The sequence below is a fragment of the Dryobates pubescens genome, chromosome 16 (genome assembly GCF_014839835.1).
Source record: "Dryobates pubescens isolate bDryPub1 chromosome 16, bDryPub1.pri, whole genome shotgun sequence".
NCBI lineage: Eukaryota > Metazoa > Chordata > Aves > Piciformes > Picidae > Dryobates > Dryobates pubescens.
The window spans coordinates 20,253,592-20,265,030 of NC_071627.1; the positions used below are offsets into that span (position 1 = coordinate 20,253,592).

The 11,439-nt window shown below is 44.5% G+C and overlaps 1 protein-coding gene across 2 annotated transcripts; it reads right to left on the reverse strand.

Annotated features, from left to right (window-relative positions):
• Positions 1-464: 464 nt before the first annotated feature.
• On the reverse strand, positions 465-8,798 carry CNOT8 (CCR4-NOT transcription complex subunit 8). 2 transcript variants are annotated; one of them, XM_009904594.2, is made up of 7 exons: positions 8,731-8,798; positions 7,562-7,761; positions 6,014-6,207; positions 4,045-4,206; positions 3,097-3,241; positions 2,337-2,447; positions 465-2,008 (listed from the first exon to the last, which is right to left on the reverse strand). In XM_009904594.2, exons 2-7 carry the CDS (start codon positions 7,676-7,678, stop codon positions 1,859-1,861), a joined length of 879 nt encoding a protein of 292 aa, XP_009902896.1. In that variant the 5' UTR covers positions 7,679-7,761; positions 8,731-8,798; the 3' UTR covers positions 465-1,858. The 2 variants fall into 2 exon arrangements, with proteins under 2 accessions (XP_009902896.1, XP_054024514.1); XM_054168539.1 differs by lacking the exon at positions 8,731-8,798 and adding an exon at positions 8,600-8,718.
• Positions 8,799-11,439: the final 2,641 nt, after the last annotated feature.

Here is an 11,439-nt window from a genome sequence, read left to right on the forward strand (position 1 = left end):
AAAAAAAAAGGTAGGAAGGAAGTGGGGTGTCATGAATTTAAGAAGTTTTCAACTACAATAAAGATGAAGGAAAAAAGGACAAGAGGTGGATTATACATTTTTTTTCTTTTAGAACAAGAGCTGTTCCAGATTCTTCCAGCTAAAAGGCAGACTTGATAGTGATAGAACAACATGAAGAGCACTAGGTTTACACTGAAAGTTTTCTCTAGCTGTGTTAGTGGTAACTTGGCCTTGTTAAATCATGTACCAAGCCCTTGAAAACCAGGAGGGGGAGCTAACGCTTAACCAAACAGCCTTCTACATACTAAAGCAACTGGAGCAGGAAAAATTCACACAGGATAGATGAGCAAACAGATTGGGCACTTCTATGCTGCACTGACAGAATACTCCACAGTACTGCCAGCTGTGCTGAGAAACAAGCAGCAAAAGAACACCACGAGTCCCCCAAAGAAATCTTCAGCTCCACTGTAAAAGAAGCTCAGCAGCAGGTTTTAGTAAGAACTACCCCAACAGCACATCATAAAATGGTAGAAGAAGAAAGAAACTTGAGCATTTTTGATTCCAAAGCCTGAACTTTGGGAATTTTAGTGCTTGATGGACAATCCAAACCAAGGCCTGGTTTTAAAAGATTTATTTTACAAAAAATTAAAAACGAGTATTTACAAGCATTTTAAATACCAGCTCTAAACCTCAACTCCTAATAATGGATTGTTTAAGCTTGTTTAAAATGCAAGACAAAAGTCTTAAGTTGTTTTTTTTAAGTTTGCCATGTCCAAAAGGGTTTTTGGTTTTGGTGGTTGGGATGGTTTTTGGTTTGTTTGTTTTCTTGGTTTTTAATAAATGCCATGACAGAGCTGTTGGGAAAGAACAAAAAGCAAAGCTCATTTTTAAAGAAGTCAAAATCCCAAGTTGTTCTTCCATCCTCTTAACTACTTTTCAGATGCTTATAATGAAGAGAAATGGAGCTGGTTTGCCTGTTATTAAGCATATACTAAAATTGGGGCTGAAAAGGAAGGGGACTGGGGAGAAGAGGAACAAATATTTATCCATCTGCTGAACTATTTGTGTTGCAATAATGAGTAGGTTAAGCTGAAGAAAACTGAAGTCAGAGTACTAGAGTACTGGTCCAGTCCCTTCTCAAAGGTGAACTTTTTGGCCTCTTTAATCTATTTCCAGAACAGTTTATTAATACCCTTAAGAACTAAGCTGATGCTCAGTATGGGTCAAACCTGTATCAACCCTAGAGAATTAGAAACTACAGAGAGGTGATCAAATCAGCTCCAGTAATATCCACTGCCATTGTTGTTAAAGCAAATCTCTGAATTATTTTTAGCTGCAAGGATCATTTTTAATGTCATCCATTCCCAAACCTCTGCAGTGATCAAAGGGAGCAATTTTCACAGACTACACAAAGATAAAATAAGCCAAACATGAGGTGAAGCAGTCACCCTCACAACATGCAGAAGTTTTAAAAGAAGCTTTATAAAGCACATTTTGCAAATTTGTGTGCATGTCTGTGTCCATTTTCACTGGATTTCCAGACCCTTAGCTCTACTGAATATTCTACCCTTAAGTCTTCCTTGCAGATTCTGTACAGTATAAAGAAGAAAAAAACCAGAGGTATACAGAGTAGGTTCTGTTTTTTGCCCTTGGTATTAAAAAGATGGCAAACCACAAATGCTGGCATTAGGAGTTCAGTCAGTTCTCTTCTTCTGGGTTTCAGATGAAGATGCAGCTCGTCAGCAAAACTGCAGGCTGTATACTGTAGATGCCTTTTGTTTGAGAAACTATTAGGGAAAATGGTTGAGGACAGCAGCTGCCAATATGGTAACTATGTTCTGCCGAGGGGTACCACTTCTCATGGCTGCATGTTGTTGATAATAGCCAAAATGCTCATTTTCTCCTGGGCTGAGTCCACATCTTCATTTTGTTTCTGAGCCACTCCTGTCCCAAGGCCATACAGCCGCCCACAATATTTTGCATCATCAATTGTATCCTCAAAAAACAACTGCAGATAAAACAACAACAAAAAAAAGGGAAGAAACGGGTATTGTTTGTTTAGTTGTGCCTCTAAATCAGAAAACACCCACTGTTGATTAAACAGCTCATTTGAAGTCAGCCACCTCTAAGGCACAGCATGCAAAACACAGGAGCAAACAGAAGTCTGTGCCAATATCAATAATTCCTATTACTGACAGTTTGAAGTGTGGTGGCCACAAGGCTAAAAAACAACAACAACAACAGAACAAACAAAAAAACCCCAACACATTTTGCATCTTGACATTTATGAGTAGGAACTGGAGAAAGACAACCTGTAAAGCACACTACTGCAGTACCTCTTTCATTCTGAAGAATGCCATTCCCGTGAGAAGAGAGTCTGATCCTGCCTGGTGCTGTCGTCCAATTCGCTGCAAATCCAGCTGATCTGCCACTTCTTGAAGGCCACCCTACAGCAACAACAGAACAGATTTTATCTTCTAAGATCCATCTCTTGCCAAAATTGCCATGTTTGTCTAGAACAAGAGGGTAAACACTGACTAGAATGAATGCATGCAGACTCCAGCAGTACAGACACCCCAGCTGTTACTGAAGCACTGGTAAATATATGTTCTTGAACACACAGATACTCTTCTCAAGGTGCCCTTGTTTTCTTGCTGCAGATACCCAAGGTGACTGTGGGTACATTCATATGTTAAAAATGCTAGACCCTTCTCCCACTTTTCCTCAGCCAAGGCTGTGATTCAGTAGATAAATTACTTTCAGCCCTTTGAGTATCTACCAGTTTATAAAGTCAGGTAGTAGTTCATGTAAGAAGAAACTCCACCTTGAAAAGGGAAGTGAAGTATGCTGAATTATGATTAGCCTCTGGAATTACACAAACCAGAAAAGGTTTATATACATACTGAAGGAATATAAATATTGATAAGCCTAGAACTGAGGAGGCCATATCTATTAGACAAACTTAGTCACAGATGCTTGTGCAACTCCTAGCCTTTATATATGTTCCAGTTTTAAGCCTTCTTAGGTGCAGCAGTTCTGCCCTTGGCTTGTTGTATGTACCCATCCATTACTTGCTTACTGGGGAGAAAAAAGTACCTTGAGGTTTTTGCAGCTCTTCATTAAGTACTTTACATCATATATAGATGGGAAGAAAAGGTTCAAGATATGGAAAAATTCATGTTCCTCTTCTGGTAACCTGGAATCTGTCAACAACTTCACCATGTAGCCAAAGTCATAACCACTGAGAACAAAACCAAAGAAACCAGATTAAGCAGGTCTATTACTGACCTATACTTAGGACCAGAATCTCACTTTTCACAAGAGTTTGACATGCTGTAGCTTTGAGACCTTAAGATTTTTTCTGACATTCATAAAACTACTCTGTATCAGAGCCAGAATTCATCCTGATCATCTATGAAAAGACTTTTGAGTGCTCCCTGCATGTCTCCACTAACCTCTTGCAGAACAGCTAAGGCACTGGGAAGCACATACTTCTCTTCCCAACACTGCAAGTTTCTGTAGCTATGGGCAATAATGAAAAGCAGGAAATCCTCTAAGTATCTGTTGCCACCACTTCATCTTCCCTTGAGACCTTTCATTTGCAGTAACAAGGACTAGAGGCTTTGTAATCAAGTTGCTTGAAACACTACAGGCAAGGCATCTTGACTGCACACATTTCTTCTTCTACATAAACAATACTGTAAGGAAGAAGAAACAAACCCTCTACTTCACAATGCACACAATTCATTACGTGCAGAAACCACATTTCAACTTGTTAACAACTCTTACCATAGAGAAGACTAACAGTGAGAGGATTTGCAAGCAACACATACACAAAATTCAGACCACATTAAGCTCTAGTACAAAATACAATGTCCTTACTGCTTACACTTAGCCTTTGCATCTTTTAGCTTGTTTTAACAACTGCAAAGCTACCAATTTGTCTCCTTAATATCTGTCTCAGCCTCCATAGGCAAAAGCAGCAGCATTTCAATCAAGAAGAGATTTCTCCCTTCAGAGTGTCAGTGCCCATCTCAGACCTACCTGTGGAAGGACAGCCATTTCACACTGTCACTAAGGACAACCCCAGATGTCATAAGCAGCTCAGCAAAATGCAGGGTATCGATCCCTTCTTCTTCGTGCTTCTGGAATTGCAGCCCAGAACTGGCAAGGAGGTCTATGGAATCCTGAGAGTACATGTCCTCCCTGAAGGAGAAAAGCAGCTTTGTACTCAAGGTGCTACCAAGTAAAGCTCATTTCAGGAAAGCTCTCCCGACACTGTACTTCAAAACCTGGCACAACCACGTTTTTCTCCCTGGAAAAGTCCAACTGAATCAGTTTTACTACCACTGCTGCAGCCTTCTACTTCCATGGCAAGCTGCTCTGTGATCGTAACTAGCTAATTCTGTTCCAAAGAGTCCACCTCCACAGAACTGAATGACACTTTGAAAAATACCACTTCTGCAAGGTGAACAGCTGCACCATGTATGAGGGCAGAGAGAAGAGGGGAGTTCTCCCAAACAGGAAGAAGTGCAACTCTAAAGCACCCAGCATCCTTCCCGTCTACATTTTATTTTCACTTCACAGCACACACCACCTCGTCATCGCCTTCTGTTCCATCGCTGCAAGTAAACAAAATTGAGTAATACTTGACTAAGGCAGGAGGACGGGAAGGAGTGATGATGTGCTTGGTGGAGAGCTGAGCAGGAACCTGACTTGTGTTTCATTTGAGGGTGGCAGGGGAAGGAAGAACGTGACTACACATAAGTCAAATTCATGCCAAGTGAGACAGCCAAGTGACGTGATCGCACTGTGAAAACCACTTCACTCTGGTGAAGTGCCCCCTCAAAGGGGCTCACAAATTTGTGACTTTGGGGCTTAAAAAACCTGCACAATCTGCACATATTAAATAGGAATTTAAAAAATGTTTTCCAATGCCAATTCCATAAAGATACTGATTTTCTACTGAGGGGTGGCTGCTCCAGATAAAGCCTCTCTTTATTTCCAGGCAGCTCTGTGGTGATGATGCCGAGTTTGTCTTTACATTACAGGGGAAGGGACAATGAAACCTGTATGAAGAAGACAACAAAAACTGCCACACTCCACTGAACAAGATTCACTTCCCTGAACAGCTGTGATGGTTACACCAATATTTTTTCTTCTAGATCCCAACTTATAGTTAGCATCATCTTTAAAGAGATACCTTCTTTATTTTTTTTGCTGAAGACTGTGCAGATCTTATTTTTTTTTTAGCAGAAAGAGGTGGAATTTATTTATACAGTATATAAAAATATAAGAAATATGTATAAAGTTTAAGACCATGGCATTGTTCTAGGAAATAAAGTTTAAGGCACATACAAGTGTTGGGCACAAGCTATTTACCACAGGAAAAAGTACTGAGGATAGGACTTTATCGTGCCTTTGACTTCCAAGAAACACTGCAAACTTCTGTCACAGCAAAACAGATTCCACAAAATCTCTGTTAGAATCTGGGGGGTTTAATTATTCCGAGGAACACAAGGTCGGGCTGCCCAGGGAGGTGGTGGAAGCCTCATCCCCAGAGTTTTTAAGGCCAGACGGGGTGTGGCTGTGAGCAACCTGATCTAGTGTGAGGTGTCCCTGCCTGTGGCAGGGGGGTTGGAACTAGGTGATCCTTGAACTTCCAGGTGAAGTTTAGGCTCGAGGTAAGGAGAGAGTTCTTCACAGGAAGAGTTACTGGCCATTGGAATGTGCTGCCCAGGGAGGTGGCAGAGTCACCGTCCCTGGAGGTGTTCAAAAAGGGATTGGATGTGGCACTTGAAGCCGTGGGTTAGTAGTCATGAGATGTTGGGTGATAGGTTGGACTTGATGATCTCTGAGGTCTTTTCCAACCTTATTGGTTCTATGATTCTTGAGTTCCCTTCCAACCCTAACAATTCTATGCTTCTGTGATTCTATGACACCTGCATTTGCCAAAGGAAAGTGCCACCAGCTGAAGAGACCAGGCGATTACTCCCTAGCTGAAGAGACTTACGTAAGGTTGAATTTGAAGTTGAACTGCCAGGTGTTGATGCCAGAAGGATATTCTCCTTTCTCATTGGTGAAAGTCAGGCCCAGCTGGATAATTTTCAGTAGGTCAACGTTACACCGAAGGAGCTGATATTGGTAGTCTATGGAACTGCGGAATTCACCAATTGGTCTTACAACAACTCCAGGAAACTCTGTGTCCTGGGAGAGGAGGGAAAACCTTTTTTCAGTACTGACTCCATTAGGAGTTACGAGTATCACTCTGTTAGTGACCACACCTATTCAGTGTGATCACCTATCCACACTGGCAGCACTCCATTCTGTGACTTCCATTCAGGTCTCAGCACTCCGTTCTGTGACTTCTGCTTTACAAATTACACTTTTTTTCCCCCCCCTTTTACACAACCACATGTATTTTAAACTGCTACAAGTCAGACACTAAAAAAAAAACAACCAAAACCTGCACAACTCATTAACTATTGCATTCACCCATTTATTACAAGTCTCCCTTCCTACAGTTTTGTTCATTACCAAGTCATCCAATAAACACCACTGCGTAATCTTACATCTTCCTCACAAAGGACTAACCCCTTCATTTCCCCCATATCTACTAAAATAGGCTTTTATTTAGTTATCCAGTGTTCCTTCCTGTTCTAAACACAAGTTAAATTTAGCACTCTGATCATCTTCATTCAATGGTTCGGTGTCCAGACAGTTTTTGAGCCGTGATCAATCAACCTCAACAGAGCAACCATGTATTAGACAAAGCACATTTTACTTGGCCACTGACTGTGAGGTCTCTGCTGAAAACCAAACTTTCAGACTATTTTTTTCCTCACAGTTTAAGTCACATAACTTGAACTAACTAAAGCACATGCAAAAACTCGTGTGCTGTGCAGCTGACAGAACTCATCCGTTGCCCAAGATTATTTTTGTCCACACTTCCAGCACAGCCACTAAAACAGGTTCTAAGGACACTTCCAGGGACATCAAACAGAAGCAAGAAGCACCTGCCCCAACACATGGTAACAAAACCTTCATATTCACATATACAGTGACGCCCTACAGTGAAACACTGCACACTCTGCAGGGGGCCCTGGTTTTATGCAACACTTAAGGACTTCTATTATCTTGAATTTAGTGTTTCTAAGCAAAGTTGGCTTAACTTACAATATCATAACTAAAACCAGTTATTTGTGTAACTAACTGGCTCCTGCCAAGCACATGCAGACTTGTGAGGGCAGGGAAGAGATTCTCACCATATGGGGAACATTCTGGTTTGTGTAAATAAGCCTTCCAAACATACTGGCATACCTAAATACTAAGCAAATCTCTCTTTCTCATCTTCAGTTCAGTCCATACTCAACACTACTTGTATTAAATTCTATAAAGCTTCTGCTAAACTGCTTTCTAATTTTTCACCATTGAACTTCTAGCTCAGTTTGAATAGGGGCAGGAGGAAATTATTTCTCATTCAGGAATGAACTTGTTCCCCTATCCAAAAAACCAATAAATCCATTGATTAAGGCAGTTAGATGGCACATAAAATATTTACCATTGCAATGTAGCTGTAACTTAGAACAATTTCTCGAATTTTCCTCATCTCTTCTTCCAGATTGTTTGCCCATACTTCACAGATAACCTGGCTGTTCTCTGCAAGGGCTGCTGGCATCTTGCAGGGACCAGAGTAAAGTCAGATGATGGTGAATTCAGAGGACAGTGTACCACTGCAAGCTGTGCAATCTTATCCACGTGCTGCATTAAACAAATAAATAATGCTTTACAGAAAGAAAGACCAATGTGTAGGAACAAATGCTCTGTTTAGAGTCAGGCACACTTCTGTTTCCAACTTCAAACAGCCCATTTAGAGTTTACACCAAGTTGTTTCTCGCTTTTATCGCTTCCTGTAAACGAGTGGAGTAAGAAGAAAATCTTGAGCATCCATTCAAAAGTTGGATGCACAGTCAACAGTCCCTTTTTTCCTTCTCCCTGCCTTTTTTCTCCCGGCACAAGCTCTGAAACTTTGGGTGCAAGACGTACAAGCCAAAAATCCTCCTATTTAATACCCAACTATCGCCATACTATTAGGAGCAGTAAGCCAGAATGCTTCACAGGCATTTATCAATATCGGCTTCCCTCATGATTACATTATCGGAGCACACTGGTATTTCAGACTAGCGGCAGCTCCAGCAGCGACACACCAAGACCAGATCCCCGCTTGTTTGCCGCTGCAAACAACAACACGGGCGAAACTACTCCACGTTTCTGTAGGCCAGGCTCAAACGCTCCAAGCACGGCCGGACCCTGCGCGCCCTGAGGCTGCCTGCGGCGGGACTCAGCACAACCGCAACAGCCCAGCCCGCCACGGGGGGTGTCCCGCTTCCCTCAGCCCGCCGACAAAGGCCCCGTTGCCTCTGGGCCGGGCCCGTCGCGCGGCATGGAGCCTCGCGCCGCGGCCGCCAGTCCCACACAGAGCTAGGCCCGCCCGGCCGCGGCTCTTCCCGGTGAGGAAACGAGAGGGTTTTCCCCCTAATCACCGTCCCCTCAGCCCGGGGCGTCCCGCCCAGCGTCCCGGGGCCGCCCCCCCCCGCACCTGCTCGCGCGCCGCCAGGCCCCGCCGCTCGCGCTCCCGGGAACCGGGCCGCCCGGCCGCTCTAGCCCTCAGTCCCCCCCGCGACTCGTCTGCTCCGGCACTCCCCATCGCCTTCCCTGCCCCCACGCTACCTGCCCGGAAGCCGGGGCCGGGGCCTCTCGCCTCGGCGCAGGCGCGATGCGGCCTCCGGGGGAGGGGGCGGGACTTCCGGGGAAAAGCTTTTCCTCTCGCGAGAGCTATGGCGAAGCGGCCGGGGTGCGCGGAGAGGTACGTTACTGCGCGCGAGCCGCTCTCGGGGCCAGGCGCGCTCCCGGGAAGGGGCGGGGCCAGGGAAGCAGGCGGGGGAAGCGGAGCGCCACGCGGGGTTCTGCCCAAGGCGCGCCTGCGCAGAGCCGCTGGGGGTGTCCGTCTGCCTCCCGCCCCCAGCACGGGTAATGAGCTCGCCCGGCCTCGCTGCTGTGAGAGCGGAGGACGAGTCCAAAGCCCGTCGGTGGAGGGAGCGATAAGGCAGTGGGATGCCATCCTCTCCCTGCGGGAACGGCGGTGTCGAGGCTGGATGAACATAGGCTTGGTGCCACTTTGGCGGCATGGAGAGCCCCTAGCAATCCCGCAGCGAGGTTCCTTGAGACAGGGATGGTGCTGGGTCCTGGATGAACGTCCTCGACAGAAACAGCGTGCACCCCTCCCTCAGCAAAGGGTCCCAGCAGAGGCCCTTAGGCCGCGGCCTCTCTCAGGCTTGAGCTGCTGAGACAGAGGGCTCCTCGCTGCTGCCAGGCCTTGCTGCACAGGCCCAGCCATGGACGCGCGGGGCTGCGGAGCCGGGTGAGGGTGCAGTGTAGTGCAGTGTGTGCTTTTCGAGGCCATTCTGCTCTCCTGGCACGCGTGCCTCAGATACTGCAGTGCATAGCAAGCTCCTTAGTCGAGAAGCTTAGAAGCTATCGTTCCAAGTACCTATTATGCCTGCAAGCTTCTGCTGGCTTCTCCTGTTCTTTCATTATATAGAAATGCTATTTAAGTTACATTAGCAGTAGAACTTTGTCTCCAGCAAAGCAGCATAATGTAACTTCTTGCGTAACAGCTGCCAGCGCTTGCTTTGCTGGCTGACACTGATGGCAGATACCGAAGCTCGTGTAGTAATTAAGCTTCGACAGTGTTTAATTTCTTTTAGACTGACAGTCTTCCGGACAGGGTCACATCTGTTATAAGATACTGCAGTTCTGGTGCTGCTGCAGGATTGTGATCTACCCACCATTTGAGAGTCTTTCACTGAATCTTAGTTCCATGACTATCATTTTGGTACAAGTATCTGGAAAAACAAATCTTGGTATCTTTTACACTTCAGACATAGTTCAATGTCTCAGGTTTAGTGTTCACACCTCAGCAGAAACATAACTTTTAGAGAACATGAGCTTTTTCTGAGTACTTCTCTCTCTCCAAGTGACCTTGGTGCTGTCAGCATCTTATGGTATCCCATTACTGAGCATTATCTTGATTCAAAGTTTATCTTCCTATCCTTACTGCCTTCTCAGCTCTGCAGTCTCTTGGGTTGTGTAAGTTATATGTTATGCAACGTGCTAGACTGGCAGAAAGTAATCACCTTTCTTCCCCTGGTCACTTGAGTTTGGGACTTTGTGCAAGAAAACATAGGTGATCAGCAGATAAATACAGCAAGTTATATTACAACACATTGCAAATACAAGGCTAGAATTATTTTTATTCCTCAAGAGCTCAATGCTTGACAGTATATTGAATCCAGGGGAAAAAGGTGGATGACTCTTCTCAGGATACTAAAGTAGAGTACCTTGCTACTCTAATAAAGTATTGCATGAAATAATCCACTTGTGATAAATTACATTTGTAATGTTTAGCAGTTTGGATGCAGTTCAAACAAACAAACAAACTACTTGGGCATGTTTACAAGCACTGGTGGTGAGATCTGGGAACATCTTTTGCTCAAGCAGAACATTTTCAATCGTGGGTAATAAAGCTGAAAAATAGCTGGAAAAGGCATGCTGCTCTTTAAAAGAAAAGTCCCCAAGTGCTTGTATTTGGAAGTCAAACTTTCTTCCAAGTCTAGCACTCCAAAGCAGGTGCTTGAAGAGCCTTCACCTCCTCTACATGGTTCTGTTAAGACCAGAGTAAACAAACAGTTTGTGTGCATAGACCTGTTACATCATAAGGTAGAATAAAGGGCCTTAGCTCAGCATTTTGACATTAGTCAGCTTGAGCTGTGTGTCCTGGGTCACGCCTTCTTGAAGCACTTGTGACTGCTTAATAGCAGCACCACAACTGCAGAAAACTTACTCATGACAATCTTTACATGTGACTCGAGAGTTAGAAAATGCAGAACATGTTTGAGCCATCATTTCCATCTGCCTGACCCTTCCATTGCTCCATCAGAAGTTTCCAGAGCCTAGCACTGCAGTGCTAGGTGGTGGCACATGTGTGCCCTGGCAGGTGGCTGGGAAAGTAGTTCAGAATGCAAGGAAATGAGGATTAGATGAGATCTGCTGAGTTGAGATTCCTCTTTAAAGTTAGAGGAACTGTGCTGTCAGTGTGGGTTTGTGCAATCCTGAAAGATAGTTCTTTGCTTGTCTCTTTCTAATGTGTTTTGGTTTGGGGTTTCCTTCTTTCAAACAGCGAAACAGACAGTGACTATTACAAGAGCTGTGGGGAGTGAACAGAGAAGATATATTATGAAGTAGCTGATCAAAAAAGCCTTTCTGCTGAGAAGAAATCAGATGTCTTTCATGCTTCAGCAAAGATTTTATTAGTGTTGGAGGATCTGTGGTGAAGAGGCCAGCGTGGAGCAGGAGCTTGCCAACAGACAGAAGCAGCTT